This window comes from Hyla sarda, chromosome 1 (assembly GCF_029499605.1).
Source record: "Hyla sarda isolate aHylSar1 chromosome 1, aHylSar1.hap1, whole genome shotgun sequence".
Lineage (NCBI taxonomy): Eukaryota > Metazoa > Chordata > Amphibia > Anura > Hylidae > Hyla > Hyla sarda.
In genome coordinates this window covers 198,356,025-198,375,727 of record NC_079189.1, presented here as the reverse complement: position 1 = coordinate 198,375,727, position 19,703 = coordinate 198,356,025, and the positions used below count along the sequence as shown (strand labels likewise).

The 19,703-nt window shown below is 41.3% G+C and overlaps 1 protein-coding gene across 4 annotated transcripts in view; it reads right to left on the bottom strand.

Annotated features, from left to right (window-relative positions):
- TSPAN5 (tetraspanin 5) overlaps positions 1-19,703 on the bottom strand; it is a 218,781-nt gene that overhangs the window by 72,766 nt on the left and 126,312 nt on the right. For 3 of the 4 annotated variants that reach the window (XM_056567067.1, XM_056567095.1, XM_056567077.1), the window contains exon 2: positions 8,909-8,959. The exons of the other annotated variant lie outside the window; for it this stretch is intronic. In XM_056567067.1, the coding sequence (XP_056423042.1) occupies positions 8,909-8,959 (51 nt within the window). The remainder of the gene's footprint in view (positions 1-8,908; positions 8,960-19,703) is intronic. 4 annotated transcript variants of the gene reach the window in all.

Genomic DNA, 19,703 nt, shown 5'->3' with positions numbered 1-19,703 from the left:
GCCCCTCGTGACATTATGGTCCGCCCCCTCAATACAAGTCTATAGGAGGGGGCGTGGTGGTCATCACGCCCCCTGCCATAGACTTGCATTAAGGGGGCGGGCCGTGATGTCATGAGGGGCGGAGCCATGACATCACACTGCTCCATCCCCTGTATCACCCGTCATTACGCACAGAGCGAACTTGCTCTGTGCAGTAATGATAGTGCGGTGCTGCAGCGGCGATCCCCCCCAGCAGTGGGACCCCCGGTGATCTGACATCTTATCCCCTATCCTTTGGATTGGGGATAAGATGTCTAGGGGCGGAGTTCAACTTCAGCAGCTGATAATTATTGGATGGATTAAGATTTTTTTTATAGAAGTAATTTACAAATCTGTTTAACTTTCTGGAGCCAGTTGAAATATTAATAAAAAAATGTTCCTGGAATACCCCTTTAAGGTTGCCTTACACATAAGATAGAAATAGTTTGAGGGTTGAACAAGTGTTAAAGGATTGTTCATCAGAAGATCAGTTGTTTAGCAGACACAGCTATGCACATTTTCTTCCATACGGGTGTTCAAACTGGTCATACACGATCAATGACCATTGGTGAAGGTCCTGAGAACTTCTTTCCTAAAAGATCACTAGTGGATGAAAGATCTATTCTGAAGGAAACATCTTTTGTCTGGATATTGACCAAGACCAAACAATTTAAACACAGTAGACTTCTTTTCCTATGATCATATAGGGGGAGATTTATCAAAAGCTGTGGAAAGGCAAAGTTGCCCATAGCAACCAATCAGATCGCTTCTTTCATTTTTCAGAGGCCTTGTTAAGAATGTAAGACGTAAGCTGATTGGTTGCTATGGGCAACTGGGTAACTTTGCCTCTGCACAGTTTTTGATAAATCTTCCCCATAAAGACAAATCTCATAACCCACAAGGAAAACTTGGTGAAAAACCATGGAACTAGTTCATAACCCTCAGGCTTTCTTAAATTTAGAGCACTTGATAATAAAGAGTATTTTACCTTTAAAGCAGGAGTTTCAAGAACACTAAGTCTTTGCTTAAATATCAAGGCTACAAGTGAATTTGAATAGAATCTGGAGAGGTTAGAAAAGACATTGGGAAGACAAATGTCTAAATTTCACGACATTACTTATTCCCAGGCCTGTAGGACACTTTCTATCAACTACTTGCACAATACGGAACATTTTAAGATTGCTGACAACTGATCACCAGCATCATATGCTGTAGGTAGCAATTTGTAGCCTGTTGCCAAGAAGCATCTGAGCATATTTAAATCCTCAAACTGCAAATCCTAGTGATGATAAAGGGGTTTAATATGTCATATAAGAAATGATCTGCAAGCGAAAAGCAGGCATACTATCTGTGAACAGATACAACAGACCTTTATGGAAAATTTGGGCTGCCATTATACATACAGTTAACATATACTTAGGATGAACACTGTATTATCCTCTTCATAGATTCCATGTCAACAAACTATTATACTATTTAAAAATATTTGACATATCAAGTTTGTAAACATTTGGTGAAAAAATTTTGTCACATACAGATCATTTCAGTTATAAATCACTATATCAAAAAGCATTGATTTTTCATAGTTCCATTGTACCTCGTTTGTGGTTCAAGGTTCCGATCGATTTGTTGTCATGGCAGCCTGAGGCCTTCTGAAGGCTGACTGAACAAATAAATTCAATACATATGTATTGGTCTGATCTGTACAAGCAAAGAATTGTTCATAGATGTCCTGTGGAGGGACTTAAAACAATACAAATAATTCCCTTTAAAAATAAAAAATAAAAACGCCAAAAAAATCTATAATATTACAGGGGAACTCCAGTGGAAAGAATTTTTTTTTTTTTTTTTTTTAAATCAACTGGTGCCAGAAAGTTAAAGAGTTTATCCAGGAATAGAAAAACACAGCTAATTTCTTTCAAAAATAACTTCACAGCTGTCTCAAGGTTGAGTGTGGTTATATAACTTGCCTCCATTCACTTCAATGAACTGAGCTGCAGAACCACACCCAACCTGTAGACAGACAGGGAGCAGGGAGTACTTATCAGCTGGTGTATATGACAGAGAAATTTGCATAGTTCTTTTCAGTCTGACCACAGTGCTCTCTGCTGACACCTCTGTCCGTGTCAGGAACTGTCCAGAGCAGGAGAGGTTTGCTATGGGGATTTGCTTCTCCTCTGGACAGTTCCTGACACGGACTGAGGTATCAGCAGAGAGCACTGAGGTCAGACTGAAAAGAACTATTCAACTTTCTCTGTAGTATACAGCAGCTGATAAGTACTGGAAGGATTAAGATTTTTAAATAGAAGTAATTTACACATCTGTTTAACTTTCTGGCACCAGTTGATTTGAAAACATTTGTTTTCCACCAGAGTACCCCTTTAAGGTATAATGTTAATAATCCTGCACAAGACTGTTGTATAAAAAAAAAAAAAAAAATTAAAATAAAAAGCAATCAAAAAGTCCTATCTTCCCCACAATGGCACCAGTAAAAACTACAGACCACAGCCCCAAAGGGGGTTGGGAGTAGAGTATAAGTATGGTGTGGTGTATATAAATATCAGGAAGAAGATGGGAGTAAAGATTACACACTTTATCGTTGTTGTTCGAATGCTTTTTTTAACCTCCCCAATACACATGCATGGTGAACTTGGCTAAATTTGCATGTGTTTTTAATACACAAAGTTGCAAAGTATCTCTGAAGGAGGCTTATCTGCCACAAGAACAACAAGATCAGACTTTTGAAAGCCAACTGCATGATCCTTTTCTCCTGGAACATCTCGGGAAAGAGTTGGGATGCATCCACACATAGAATCAGCAGTTATACCAGACAGTCACCTAATGTGCATAGCTAGGCTTATTCCCAGAATATCAGGATAAAGTAGGACACAGATGATAAGATAAGAAAAGAAAGGAGGCCGAGAGGTCAACGGTATAGCATTAAAGGACAAGTATCATGTAAAAAAAAAAAAACTTAAACCCTATCCAAAGGATAAGGGATAACTTTTAGATCACGGGGGTTCCGAGCGCTGGGGCCCCCTGTGATCTCCTGTTCTGAGCCCCGGCTCTCCTACACAGCGGCGCGTCCCGACCCCTCCTGAAGCGGGGGCCGCCACGCCCCCTTTATATAGTTCTATGGGAGAGCCGAAGATTGCCGAACAGCTTTCCTATAGAACTATATGGAGGGGGCATGGTGGCCTCAAGCACTCCCACAGTGCCACCGGTGTCATTCTCCTGTCCCCCGATGCAATCGTTTTTCTGAGCTGCAGTAGGACTGTCGGTATAAATGTGTCATACTGCTGCTCAGTGAATTGCTGGGTGAGGTGGGACATCGACGCGGGCAGCAATTTGCTGAGCAGCAGTATGACACATTGGGCCTGGCACATCACGCTTCAGCTCGAGAACATGATAAAGTAGAAGTTTATTTTTTAGTCTGATGTGTAAACCTCTGGCAACCAGGAAGAAGGCAGCATTGGAACGAGTTGTTTTTAAGTTTAATGCCCTGTAACCCCTTTAAATCCTTGCACACATATGTACAGAAGTCATTTCCACTTACATGTGCTTGAGCATATCAAGTTTCCTACAAGAGCACAATTTTAAATAAGAGTGATCACATCTACAGCCTCCTGGCTCCTAAGCTGTACTATTCAGAGCTGTATTCAAGAGACTGTGGGGGAGATTTATCAAAACCTATCCAGAGGAAAAGTTGCTGAGTTGCCAATGGCAACTAGATAACTTTTTTTATTTTTCAGAGGCCTTTTAAAAAATGAAAGAAACAATCTGATTAATTGCTAAGACAACTCAAACTTTTCCTCTGAAAGGTTTTGATAAATCTTCCCCTGTAATTTTCTCGAATGGCAAAAGTTCAGTAATGTTTACTGTTTGAAAGTTGTTGCAAGGAATCCTAGTGTCAAAAGTCTCATCCCTGTGCCTTGCATGTTTGAACTGCTTTATTTTTAACCAATTGATATGAAGAACATTGGGTTAACACATGTGATAATCATCAGGGACTACTACCCTCATCATCATAACCCTTTATGCTTCCCATAGTCACCACAATCATGTGAAACTGTATTGATTTAAAGGGAACCAATGAGTAGATTTTAGCATATATAACACTTAACAACGCGTTATAAATGCTAAAATCGTTATCCTCACCTTCCCCGGGGGATGTTTTTGCCCCCAGGGATGGTGAAGATATTAAGTTACAAAGTCCACATTTGTCCCCATATTATCTAGGCAGGAACATAATATAGTCCCCCACATTTGGTAGGCCGCAGAGTTCCCCCACAGTAGGTATAGACAGCAGCAGAGTTCCCCCACAGTAGGTATAGGCAGCAGCAGAGTTCCCCCACGGTAGATCAAGGCAGCAGAGTCCCCCTCTCACCCCAACACCCCTTCCCCTCGATGAAAAAAAAAATCTGCTCACCTGATTATGTCCCACGCAGCAATCTCCTCCAGAGAGCAGCAGGCTTCCATCCTCCACAGTGCAGGCTCCGATGAGTGACATAATCGGCGCCTGCAATGGGTGTGCATAGGGCGGAGGTCATGTCTCCTCTCTGTGTAGGCCACAGATGCGGCTCACACAGGGAGGAGGCTTTCTGCTGTATGTGCATGAGCCGCAAATACAGCAGAAAGCAGCGCTGTCTGCCTGGGGATCCAGGACGAGTGTCTTGGATCTTCAGTGGCAGCGGTGGCGGCCTTGGACCACGTCCAAATGGACCCGGCCGGTCAGTCTGCCCCTGATTAACATGGAGAGGTTTTTACAAATGTGTCAAAAAAATAAATAAATAAATAAAAATAATATATATATATATATATATATATATATATATATATATATATATATTTACTGTATATTCCTTTATTTTATGCACAAGGTCAGTCTTTTTCCTTTTAGCTATGTAACCAATAACCTCTAAACAGTTCATGTAAAAGATAATGTTACAGATAATAGATAGGTCTCTGTGTGCAAAGTCTTTAAAAGGAAATGTGATGTTTCCTATGTGGCAATCAACTCCCCCAAGATACTTCAAGAGACGACTGGGATGGAGATGAATCAGAGAAGAAGAAAATGTCAGACAAGCTCCTTAGCTTTTTCATGACTTTATCTGTTAAGCAGTTGTCATTATGCCCTATGGATGACAGAAACGTTAAATGGATTCCTAACAGCGGCATCTGCCATCTGAAGGCTATAATAGAGGAGTCAAGAAAAGTTCACAATGTATCTTCTAAAAGGAGCTCATATTAATCTATGGTTGATGGATGCTCCTTGTAGACATCAGTTACAGCCTCTATTTAACTTGTACAACGGGAGATTTTCCTGACGGTACACGGAGGCCAATAAAGCAATGTGAAAACCCAGCCTAACTCTTGTGATATACTTTGTTCCCACTAAACCATTAATCTATTGTCATCTGCTGGTGTCAATACTCTGGGTGGAACTTTCCCTGTTATGTAAACCTGTGATTTTTACATATGTTGGCATCAAGGTGCTACCTACCAGTATTTGCATATATGAAGTATACTTAAATTTGTAAATACTAATCTGATTTTTTTTTTTTAAAGATTAATATTTCTTTTATTTTGAATTGGTCTTGCAATATTTGTTTTCTTTTGGCGTATTATAAACCTAATGCAAACCTAATATACGGTATGTCATTTTCTTTTGATTATTTCCTTTAAAATTATTGCAATAAAACAGCATAGGGAGAAGTCAAGAAGATTGGATCTGTTCCCAATCCTGACTGAAACAGGAGACAGAGTGGGCCTCTCCCATGTTTGTGTAACTGACCCTAAACTGACTGTGACATTTCAAATGCGTATCTTTTCTTTTTGCATTTAAAATGTTATTTTCTGTATAGCTGTAATTAGTGAGGTCCAGCAAAAGATAAGCAAACTTTACCTTACTACAATAAAGTAACACATAAAACAACTTTCAAAAGGTCACTGTTCATTGATTACACAGACTAGCACTTCATCAACAATGCACTGAAAAATGTAAGTGGAAATGAGTCATTACATTGGCAACTACCATGGGGCCATGTGCCATCTGCTCCTTTTGGCCAAATCCATTAGCTGCCTGTGGCTTATAGATAAAAGCTGTTCTTTGCTGTCAGTTACAATGTCAGTGAGGCAGAATTGTAGTAAAAAGAAACGTAAAGAGAGGAAAAGAGGGTCTAAAGTCAACACTTAAGAAGAGTTTAAAGTCCTAAAGGAATGCGGAGACTCAAAAACACAATTATGTCCTGTTAGGGTGCAATGTGCACAATGTCTTCACAGAATATTCTGCATGGACATTGCGCTGCAGCAGAGTCCTATTGATTTTAATAGGATTTTGCTGCACTGCTCACATGGCAGAATTTCCATGCCATATGTTTCTGCTGTGGAAATTCCAATTTGGGCGTCCACAGAAAAAATAGATGTCTATTCTTTCAGCTGAGAACGCAAGGAAATACATTACCCTCTATGAGACGTCTCTGCCATACTCTCATTTCTGCTCTTTATACATTTACTATTTGGGCTAAATTATACACTAGCCCCCACCTTGTGGTGTCTAAATGGGAAAGTGTTATGCAAGGCTTGGACATAGAGTAATGGTCAGATATTCTTTCCTCACATACTCTAGTTTCCACTGTTATCAATAACAAACTCATCAAAATGTTTATGATACAATAGTGTTACCTCACATCAGGGAGGCACCATAAGTGCCATATGTGTAGGACCCAGGAATCAGATTTTTGGCACACATGATGTGGCAATGTTCATCTACATCTCCCTATTGCACAGTTGTAATTTCGGTGTTATCCCCAGTTGTCTGTACCCCTATCCCCTTGAACCCTCAGGTCTGTACGTTTGGCCTTAAAGATGAGGAGGTATGGTCACATTATCAATGCATTGCTTCATTTAACCTGAAAGTTATTACTATATGTTGGCTGGACCCAAGACCTCCCACTCCTAGTAAATAGAAATCATTGGTCAATGCCAATATTTCTTATGAATATTTGGTGTTTAAACATAGAAGAAGAGGTCACGGGAACTTTCATAGGGTACGGGGATATGGTGTCACTCCTTTCTAACTAACTACACCCCTAGCAGATTTATTTGCTTCAAGGATTTGCTCTTATCCACTGTTGAATATAAAGATGACTACAGTAGTCCCTCAACATATGATGGCCCCGACATACGATCATTTCAACAAACGATGGCCTCTCAGAGGCTGACTGCTTCACCTGCTGCCGGATAGCCGTTTAATGTGCCCCACTAAATGATACTTACATGTCTCCGCAGCTCTGGCCCGTCATTTTGCCGCTCCTCTGCTGCCGCTGCCCTGCACAGACGCTCTCTGTCGCCATCATCATGTCGCAGTCATCACGTAAAGATACGGCAGCAGAGGAGCGGCGAACTGATGGGCCAGAGCGGCGGGGACAGGTAAGTATGGTATGAATCCTTCAACATATGATGGTTTCAACAAACGATGGTCCACCTGGAACCAATTACCATCGTATGTTGAGGGACCACTGTATATTGTCTTGGATATGAGCCCAATGCTTAATCTTGTAACATACTACAAACTACCTTCTGTTCATTCCTATTGATTGACACCTATGTATTAATGATGATTGGCTCCCATTAGCCAGCTGTTATTTCTGTATATTATTGTACAATATTTTGTATCATATACACCTGATATGATTCTTTTCTCTACGTACTTGTTTGCGCAAATGAAAAAAACAAAAACAAACAATAAACAGACTGGAATACTGGCTAACTGATCCAGTTTAAGCATCCAGTCTAAAGCGGTACCCAGTTTGGTGTGAGAGTGCAAAATAGGCTGTTCTAAGATACAGATTGTGGATGAAACGTTGATACAGAGCATTCAATGCAAAGTAAACAGGGTTGCTGAGGAACCAGGGAAAAACTAACATCTGATCTTATTGCCTGCTTGTTCTGCCATGAAACATTGCTAGGAAATTATAACATGGTGTTGAACTTGAGTAGATCTATAATAAAATGTTTATTAATGCTGTTAATGTGTATGTCCAGGTCAATGAAATAAACATGTGGTAATGGAATAAATGTGTATATAAACATATGCTTACCCTCCTATCAGAGAAGTAAGAGAAACAAGGTACTTTATGCAGTGTGTGAATCCATGGAGACTAAGAAGACATGAATGGTAAGTTAAAGGGAACCTGTCATATTAAAATTGTGGTCCAATTTGCAGCTATTATTTTGTTTACAGGGCCACCGTCAGGGGGGTGCAAGTAGTACCCCAGTAAGGGGCCCGGGCCCAGCAACCAGCACTCTCCATACGCACTGCCAGCAGGATTTCGGACAGTAGTATAACTGGGACATCCCTGTGTCCTGAAAAATCTTTTTGGAACACAGGGATGTCTAGGTCATTCGCCTTCTGCAAGAAAGCAGCACGCACAGGTGCCCAGACAGAAGGAGGGGAGCAGGATGACACATAATTATCCAGCAAGCCACCTTTGTTGCTCCGACCACTGCTTCTCCAGTCTGAGGACCTACTGCTGCAGCCCATAGGCCCCAGACCGGAGGAAAAGTGGTCAGAGCACCAAAGCTGGGCAGTGCACAGACAACAGCTATAAGAGTGCACAAAGGGGCCTATATCTCAATATGCAGACACAGGAGGTGCCTATAATGAATATATAGTGGCACAGGAGGCCCACAACTATATATTTTCAGGGGGCTTAGGCCTTGTAAGGGGGCTGTGTAAGGGGACCCAAAATGTCTGTTGGCAATGAAGTGCAAACATGTCATGAAGAAAATTATTGAACATATTCTTTTTTATTTACTTAGAATATTTTATGTGAGAGCCGAGCACTATATACTAGGTACAAGAAATAATGCATAGTTTTCAACATACCTTTTCACTCCATGCCCATAAACCGACTCCAAGAAAGGCTATTCCCAAAAACTGAAAAAGATAAAAAACAAATACATATTTTTTACTCATTGTACACATTGTATAATAAAGATTTTATAAAATCTGAGTTGAGTTGGTCGGTTTTTATCTTATGCAGGTAAGTGAATATAGCAGAGTAGTGCATATCCTGATAGATCTGGATATAGACTACTGCTATTAGGGTATACTGTTGGCATGTAGGTGGTATGTGTCAAAGTAACCTGCTTCCCAGCAGAACACAGCACAGAGAATCACACTGCTTTTCCTGGCTTCCTGGTGTCATCTCGCCCTCATGTAAATGAGAAACACCTACATGAGGCTATAAAAAGGCACCACTGCACTCCAAGATCACATTGAATTCTTTATTCCAAACGAAAGGACCATTGGTCTTGATTTACCAATAGGGAGGGAAACTGTTCGGTTTTGCCAATTACAGCTCAGCTTTCATTTTACCAGAGCTTATTAGGATATGAGAGCTGAGCTGTGATTGGTGGTTATGGACAAAATAGACAGTTTCTCTCTTCATGCAAATTGGGCCACTGTGTTTGACTCACTTTAAAGGGGTATTCCAGGATATATTTATTTGATTATGCGGCTGTAAAGTTAGTGTAGTCCATAATATAGTGTCTGTACCTGTCTCTGATGGTTGGTCTTGCATTCTTATGTGATCTTTGCTCTGGATGTTCATTTTTAACAGCATACGAAATGACTCCTGTCTGTATTCCCAGGATACAAAGCGGCCAAGACACTACCTCACTAGTCAGGTGATGACAGGGAGCCTGTTTTGCTTCAATGGGTGGAGCGACCACAGGGAATTTGCAACAGCTGGAGGCACCCTGGTTAGAAAGCATTGGGTCTTTTGCATGGAATTCAGCTCGTTTGTGGTTTAATGGGTGGGATGGCTGATGTGTGGGAGGGAGAAAAGTGGAATTATGGGATTTGTAGTAAAAGAAAACTCCAACAGGAAATACCCAGTTCACAAAAAGAAAACCACAGCTTTATGGTAATCTCACAACATAGCCATTTAACCCAAAGACAAGCGGGGATCCTTTCTAAGCATGTCCATTACTGTCTGGCAGGTAAGCACTAAAATCACCTTATGGTGGATAACCCCATTAACATGCACATGAAGAATAAATATGGAATAAAGAATTATCTCCTGTATAAACTTGGAGTGCAGTGCTTCTTTTCGACAGGGGTGCCTTTTGTTTGCCGTAGATTTCTGACAATGCAGCCTACCTACGATTACTGGGACAGCAGCAGTCTCCTGCATGGATTTAATATCCTATAGTCTCAAAGCAGTCATGCTTTTAAGAGGATGGTGGGGCACAGTACCCCTGTGCTTGTGCTCAGTGGGGCCATAGCCATGGTGCCCCCAGTGATCAGACACTTTGGATAGGTGATAAAACATGTTTTATGTTATGGCTCAGCTGTGATTATGCAGTAAGGTAATTAAATGTTAATTCTGAAAAGAAACACAGTATCCACCCAGATTAAAATAATAAGGAGCATTGTCTATACAGTACTCCAGAGAATTCTGTTCATTTTACAGTTACATTGTTAATTGTGCCCAGTGTATGAATGGCTAGAAAATTTCAGATAATCACCTTTGTGAACACTTTTTTCTTCTTTTTAAAGAATTTTATTATGCTTATACAAACAAGTGCCGTATATACTCGAGTATAAGCAGAGTTTTTCAGCACGATTTTTCGTGCTGAAAACGCCCCCCTCAGCTTATACTCGAGTAAACTCTCCGCCTGTCAATCCCTTCTCAGTGGTCTTCAACCTGCGGACCTCCAGATGTTGCAAAACTAAAACTCCCAGAATGCCCGGACAGCCATCGGCTGTCCGGGCATGCTGGGAGTTGTAGCTTTGAAACATTTGGAGGTCCGCAGGTTGAAGACCACTGCGGCCTTCGTCATCATCTATGCCATCTATGCTGCAGGGACCATCCGTGCGCATGAACGTCCCCGTGCGTCATCGTCAAGGCAACGTCACCGGAGCGGAGAAGAGGGCCTCCCGGTGAAAATGGACAGCCCGGAATGACTAAACCTCCCCACCGGATGGTCCCTGCAGCATAGATGGCCCGGACCAGCTCACCCTTCCTTCCCACCGAGGGGAGGTGAGTAGAAAACTAAAGGGGGGTCTGGATGATGACGAAGGCCACAGTGATCTTCAACCTGCGGACCTCCAGATGTTTCAAAACTTCAACTCCCAGCATGCCCGGACAGGCGATGGCTGTAGTTTTGCAACATCTGGAGGTCCGCAGGTTAAAGACCACTGATGAAGGGATTGACAGGCGGCGATGATGAAGGGGGGGGGGGGGGGGTGATGACGAGGGGGATGATGACAGGGTGATGATGACGGGGGTGAAAATGACAGGGTGATGATGATGGGGGTGTTAATGACGAGGATCTGGATGATGACAGGGGGGGATGATGACATGGGGGGGGGGGATGATATATTTCCCACCCTAGGCTTATAGTCGAGTCAATAACTTTTACTGGGTTTTTGGGGTGAAATTAGGGGCCTCAGCTTATATTCGGGTCGGCTTATACTCGAGTATGTACGGTAAGCAGGTGAAAAGCAATTCAATGTAAGACAATGAAAATAGGGGAAGAACACACAATCCCACAATCCTGAAATGTTATATACAATAAGGGAAACTGTCCAGGGTCTACCGCCTTGGAAAGACATCCAGAGCATCTCAGGGTCATAATACATTTCAGCTGCCAAAACATTCGAAGTGGAGGCGGAGGAGCCTCCCAGTATTGTCCAGTGTATATCATTAACAAATAAAACATATACGAGACAAACTGATAGATGTGATAGAAAACAATCCAACTTCAAGACTCCTGGGGGTACCAGGAGGAAAAGAACACAGAGACAAGAGGAGAGACAAACAAGACATACAAAAATTTGTGAATATTATTTTTTTTAACCTTGTATAAGGGCACACACCCTTCAGCACAGGGATTTATTACTCACATCCATTTCTTCAGTAATAATGACACATTTTTTGGCTTTACTTTGCTTTTTTAAAAAAATGCTAACAGATTGTATAGTTGTTCCAAATATCATCATTGCATAACTTAAGAATTCACATTATTGTAATTTAAATTCTCTAACAAGTAATTCAAAACACCACATTCGTACAGAAACTTATTCCCAGATGTGCAGCCCAGCCGTGTGAGCTACAGCCCAGTCATACAAGCGTGATGCCGCAAGGACAGATGGGAGGAGAAGGAATTTCATTAGCATAAGAAATATGTTTCTTCTTATTCAGGATCTATAGTGTATTAATAAACACAAAAAGGTTATAACACACAAGCAATAGCACTGGGTGTCTGACAAGAATTACAGATTTCTCATAACAATATAATATTAATATTCAACGATTAACTTTTTCTCAGCTTCTTTTAGACTGTCCTTTTGACATGCATTTGGTTCGTATACTTTCGTATACATTTTTTTGGAAAGGTTATTAAAAAAAAAAAAAGATATCCTGCATGTAAATTGCAGACAATGCAACTGTTTAGGAATACTGTTACATCGGTCCAAGACATAGCAACAGCACCAGAGATCGGACATGCGCTTTAAATCAATGAACTGCAGCAGCTTTTGTGCGGGCCAGTGAATGCCGCCGCCCGCTTCTCTCCCCCTGCCTGTCCTGGGGTCCTCCCTAGTCCAACCACCACCGCTGCCCCATTGCCTCCCCCATCCCCGGTTTTATAATTACCTGTTCCCAGGGTCCGCGCTACTTCTGGCTCCGATGGCGTCCTGAGCTGTCACTGTGTGCACTGATGGTGACATCGCGTTGAGGACATCCCTCGTCACTGCGCAGCGCACAGCAATAGCACAGGACGTCGCAGGAGCCAGAAGTAGCGTGGACCCCGGGAACAGGTAATTATAAAACTGGGGATGGGGGAGACAATGGGGTGGCGGTCTCAGGGCACGGGGGGGGCGTGGCATTATCGGCAAGGTAATTGCCGATACCGATAATTTCAAAAATCGTGAATATCAGCCAAACCGATAATCGGTCGATCCCTAGTTCTATGGAACTACATTGATCTGTAGAAGGAATCTAATAACTCCAAGGGGACTAATAAAGTGTTTAAAGAATAAGGGAAATAAAAGTTTTTAAAAAATTAAAACATTAACCCCTTCCCCCACCGGTATTATTTTTTTTCACTCGAGTATAAGCCCCAGGGGGGGCGGGAACGACAATGCTACCGAATTTGGGGAACCTGCTTCTTCCTAATGTGGGGCTATACTGCACCTAATGTGGGGAGCTATACTGCACCTAATGTGGGGGAGCTATACTGCACCTAATGTGGGAAACTATACTGGAACTAATGTGGGAAACTATACTGGAACTAATGTGGGAAACTATACTGGAACTAATGTGGGAAACTATACTGCATCTAATGTGGGAAACTATACTGCACCTAATGTGGGGAACTATACTGCACCTAATGTGGGGGAGCTATACTGCACCTAATGTGGGGGAGCTATACTGCACCTAATGTGGGGGAGCTATACTGCACCTAATGTGGGAAACTATACTGGAACTAAAGTGGGAAACTATACTGCATCTAATGTGGGAAACTATACTGCACCTAATGTGGGGGAACTATACTGCACCTAATGTGGGGAACTATACTGCGCCTAATGTGGGGAACTATACTGTGCCCAATGTGGGGAACTATACTGCGCCTAATGTGGGGAACTATACTGCGCCTAATGTGGGGAACTATACTGCACCTAATGTGGAGAGCTATACAGCACCTAATGTGGAGAGCTATACAGCACCTAATGTGGAGAGCTATACAGCACCTAATGTGGGGGAACTGTACTGCCAACCTAATGTGGAGAGCTATACTGCATCTAATGTGGAGAACTATACTGCACCTAATGTGGGGAACTATACTGCACCTAATGTGGAGAGCTATACTGCACCTAATGTGGAGAGCTATACTGCACCTAATGTGGGGAACTATATGGCACCTAATGTGGGGGAACTATACTGCACCTAATGTGGGGGAACTATACTGCCCCTAATGTGGGGGAACTATACTGCACCTAATGTGGGGAACTATACTGTACCTAATGTGGGGAACTATACTGCACCTAATGTGGGGGGGGAACTATACTGCACATAATGTGGGGAGCTATACTGCATCTGATTAAGGGGAGCAGGGGACTGGTGAAGGGGGACATGGGACTGATTAAGGGGGCAGAGGAATGATTAAATATTTTTAAAAAATATTTGTTACATAGATTTTTTTCCACTTTGTGTATGTTCATGGGTTAATGGGGGGGGGGGGCGCGCCACAAAGTTAGCTCGCACAGGGCGCCTGAACACCTAAAGCCGTCCCTGCATATACTATATTATGATGGTTTGCTTTTATAAAATCTATTCTAAACTCATGTTTCTATTTTTAAAAGGAATGGGTTAGCTCATTTTGACCAAATAAGCTGCAGATCCCCTTACAGTGGTGACAGTACAAGTGTAAACTATATACCAGTGCGGCAGCACAAGTGTTCAGGAAGCAGGAACAAACTCCTAAAGTGCTGCAGTGTAACTTCCAGCACTGCACTTCAACTATGTAGGACAGTGAAGGGAGCAAGGAGGAGAGCTGCTGACAGATTCCCTTTAAGAATATCAAAATATACACAGTGGAATTTGCAGATGCTACCTAAACAACATCATTTTTACTATAATTCCAAGTCATGGTATTCATTTTAAATGTGTTTAGTCTTAAGGAAAGTCGGCCATACTTACCAATAAACGGACAGATTAAGCAGTTATAACAGAATACAGAAGGCAAACCATATAAATGTAGTAAAACAAAAATACCTAAGCAACTCAAGATAAACCTGTGTAAATCTACAAACTCCAGTTGATGCAAGTTCCATAACTTTACAGATCGGTAGTAAATGCTTTAGAGTACAGCATTCAGGCATGAACAGTATACACAGAGTGTATATGCTGAAGGTTGAGAATGAGTGCTCCATACACCCAGGGAGAAAGGGACCTCTGTTCTGGAAATAAGATTTAATATTGGGATAGCCCAATCAGTATTTGGAATACTAAAATATTTCATACCACATTTATACTATTGTCAATGTTCCTAAATATGCAAATGGTAATAGTACAAGCACCTTGCCCCATATATGTCCATGATCTGTACACTCAAATAGAATTATTTTTCTTATACGCAAGTAATGCATAAAAAATATCAACTTTGCAAATGCTTGGAAGTAACTATGTAGAATAATGCAGCAATTACAATGCATTACGAACATTTATATTCACTTTTTTTCACATTTTGTTATGTTGCGGCCTTGGGCTTAAAGGGGTACTCCAACCCTAGACATCGTTTTTTTAGGCATAAAACGCCAGAAAAACTGTTACCGTTTTTACCTTTGTGTGGAATTTGCCTTTTTTGGCCCCTTTGGCGTGGCGTTTTTTTTCCAAATTTGTTGGGTACCAAAAAAAAAAAAAAAGACACAGTAGGGATGGAAAAATAAATGTATTTAACAAAATTTTTATTTTTCGTAACGAAATTTTAGCTCCTTTTTAATAGTGTGTGTTTCAAATTTTTTCCCTATTGTTTACATTTTTAGGTAGTACTACTACTCCCAGCATGGAACACATGGTTCCATGATGGGAGTAGTAGTACCTGTACTAATGGACAGATCTTCCATAATATAGCAGAGATGCGGAGCAGCTGTATACATCGCTCGCATCTCTGCTCTGTACTGTACCAGTGATGTGAATAGAAATTCACATCACTCATTCATATATTTGCCTCCCAGAGTGGGGATTGGCAGGATGGTGGCAGCCAAATCACTGCTCTCAGTGGGAAACATGAATGAGCGATGTTCTATTCACATCACTGGCCGGAGTATAGTGCAGGAGAAAGCTGCTCCGCATCTTTGCAATACAAAGGACGATCACAGCGGATGTCAGGAGTGATATCCGCTGTGATCTGTCCTTAACTGCGGGTACTACTACTCCCAACATGGAGCACACTCTGCTCCATGCTGGGAGTTGTAGTTCCTGCATTAATAGACAGATCGCAGCGATCACTCCTGACACCGGCTGTGATCCTCCTGTATAATGTATAGATGCGGCCGGCCGCTTTTCTATGGTCCCCTGCACTGCCATATATATATATATATATATATATACACCTATTCATATTTTCCACAGAGAGTTGTGATTGGCTGGAACCATCTGGCCAATCACAACTCTCTGCGGGAAATATGAATAGGTGTATATATACGGCAGTACAGGGGACCATAAAAGAGCGTCTGGCCGCATCTATAAATTATACAGAAGGATTGCAACGGACCCTGGGCGATCTGTCAATTAGTACAGGTACTACTACTCCCATCATGGAACAGTGTGTTCCATGCTGTGAGTTGTAGTACTACCTATAAAATGTTTTTTTTTTTTAAAGTGAACACACACACACACACACTACATTTTTATTATTGTCGGCTACATTTTTATTGCTCTGCCCGCACACATTAATTGATCCCTGTTTAAAAATTTATAAAAATGTTGTTATAAAAGAAAGATACATTTCGTTAAATAAAAATTTTTCCATCACTACTGTATCTTTATTATTATTATATTTTAATGGTACCCTACCAAATGTTTATAAAAAAAAAGGTATCTCCATCACTTTTGAAAAAAAACAAAGAATTAAAACCGCTGGCAAAAACACCAAATTTAAAACTAACATGACGTTTTTCTTGGTGCTTTTGCTCTCCCATAGACTTCCATGGGAGGAAAACACCACAATTTCTGTGCAAAAAATGCCAAACTAGGTTTTGTTGAGAGTTTTGAAAAAACAGCCTCTGAGCCCAAAATTGCTGAAAAATGCCAAAAGGATAAAAAAAGACGCCAAGTGGTTCTGGCATTTTGAAGTTTACTATTGACTTGCAGCTAATGTGGTAGCCTGGGGTTGTAGGGTATATGGAGTGTAGCTGTGCGGTAACAAAAGGGTGCTTGTTTAACCCTTATCACTCGTGACGCCAGGGTGAGGTCTCCTCTGTATAGGCTTGTCCTATCGCCACCCGTCCCAAGAACGATAGGGAGGTATAAAAAATGATTGCCCACAACCGGAGGTTTTCATAAAACTGTCGGAAACTTTTACTGTAAATTTTATGCAACATTAAACAGGAACAGTCTTTGTACAAGAGTCTATTACGAACCTGACAATTGGTTGGGACCTCGTGAGTTCTGAGCTTAGAAAAGGATTAAGTGCTGTTGCGCTGGATTTAGGGGATTGAGTTTAGGTCCAGCAGTCACACTAGCTTTAGTGGGGATTGATATTGTAACTCACGATTAGATTCAGGCTGAGGTTGGCAGGCTTCAGGCCTAAGCTTGTCTTTGTAAGTTGCACGGATCATTTCTCTCTCCACTAGTCCGAAACCCAAGAGATATGCTGCTTGCTTTGCAGCTCAGGAGCAAGAGAGAGCCAGAGGCAAGAGAGCGAAGAATTGGCTAGCAGCTCCCTTAAATGGGCAGGGGCTGGCCGTGAGCTCATTGGTCCACACCATCTGTCATTCACTTCACAAGGAATTATAGTCCAACCATGTGACCACACACGTGACCTAGGAAGGTCCTTTAACATACCTTACTAGAATTAACATTAGTCATGTGACCTATACTTATAGAGACAAACATATAATTATTTATGCATGCAAACATCGTAGAATTGCATAAGGAAGAGGCGACTAAGGGCTTTCCCACCAGGAGGACCCTACTCGAACGAAGTAACTCTGACTTTGGGGACCACCACACAAGGTACGGTATACAATACGGTACCGGGACACCACACAGACATGTGGCCGTGTGGCAAAATGGGAGTTTACAGCATTTTTGCTAAAAAATCCTCAGTGGAATTCCAGCCTTACCAATGATCAGTACAGTCAGGTGTAAGGAGAAGACACAGATCATGTCTTCTCTGCATGCCTTCAGGTCCAATCTGCCAAGGTAAGCCATGTCACATCATTTATGACATCAAGGGCTTCCCTAGCAACTGCCCAAATGCTGAAGCTTGGTATGAGTGCTGTGCTCAGGAAACAGCCTTCCTAGAAGAGAATCTAAACCCATATAAACCCATGGTTATGGAATGGGATGTGTGATAAGAAAATATAGTGATGATCAGGTGTCCACATACTTTGGGCATATAGCATACCTTTGCAGTATATAATTTACTCAAAAGGAGACCAATTAAAAGGGCCAAAATATCTAACCCAGATATTCCCATCCCAGCATGTTATTTATTATCTGATTGATGGGGTCAAACCACTGGGACCAAATCTATATTACAGAGGTAAAAAGGCCTATGGAATGAACAGGGTGCACCATACATGCCTGGACAACATTCCAATTACTTTATTTTGGCTTCCAAACATTGCAGAATGCTGAGCTTGGCAATGTTCAGAAGCCCCATAGATAATGATCGGAGTGCCGGTCGTGCATGCACTGTGGGCGCCAATCATTCCATGAAACATTTGACATCCATTCTACGAATTGGTAGGAATCCCAGTCCAGGAATCACCACCAATCAGCATGTTATCCACAATCTTGTGAAGGAATTAGGAGAGAACACGCTGATAAAAAATGTTCCTTAAATTTTTTATTGGTAACTTAGAATACATTGACAGATAAACTTTTTTTATGACATATTAAGTATGAAAGAACCTAAAAGTTCAAGCTTCAGATCATAAAATGTGATGCCTTGACAGTTTATCATTTCTTAATAAATAAGATTTCCATCTGACACTGGGAATCTGCACACTCATTGGTAAAGGCTAGATTGGTTTAATGAAATTTACAGTTTATTATATTGGCAATGGGGACTCCAAATATAAAATGCAATTTCAGGTACCTTCAGGCATCCGACAAAATTGTGTAATTATTTTCTCATGAAGCATACAAATAGATAAACATGGGATCAAATTGTGTCTCGCTATTAACAGAGGGCGCAGGAAAGATGTCTTACAAGCCCCCTAAGAATTGTTTCTGATGTTGCATATAACTAGACTGACATGGGAATGGAAGTCAAATCCTTCTTAACCTGCTATTAGATTCATAAATGAAACAGATTATTGTGAATCCTACTATATTACAGGTAGCAGAAATAAGAACCAACGGTTGCTGAACAGTTATGCTGATATAAAAAGATGTCTTTTGCAAGATCACAGTTGTATGTTTCAAGGGAACCAAGCATTAGGTTAAGTGTCAACTTGTTTTTTTTATGGTGTTTTTTCTTGCGTTTTTTCCTGACTTTTTTTTGCCTTTGAGTGGAAATAGCATTTTTGGCCCCTTTGACGTTTTTTTCTAAATTTGTTGAAAGAAAAAAAAAAAGATGCAGTAGTGATGAAAAAAAATGTATTTAACGGAATTAACATTTTTTTATAACAAAATTTTGATTACTTTTTCTTCAACAGGGACTAATTTATGTGGGCAGGCAGGGCACTAAAAATTTAGCCAACAATATATTAATATTTTTTAGGTAGTACTACACACTGTTCCATGATGGGAGTAGTAGTTCCTGTACTAATAGACAGATCACCCCTGGTGTCACTCCTGACACCCGAAGCGATCGTCCATAATATAGCAGAGATGCAGAACGGCTCTATACAGCGCTCACATCTCTGCACTAAACTTTGGACAGGCCAGTGATGTGAATAGAAATTCACATCACTCATTCATATTTTCCACCCAGAG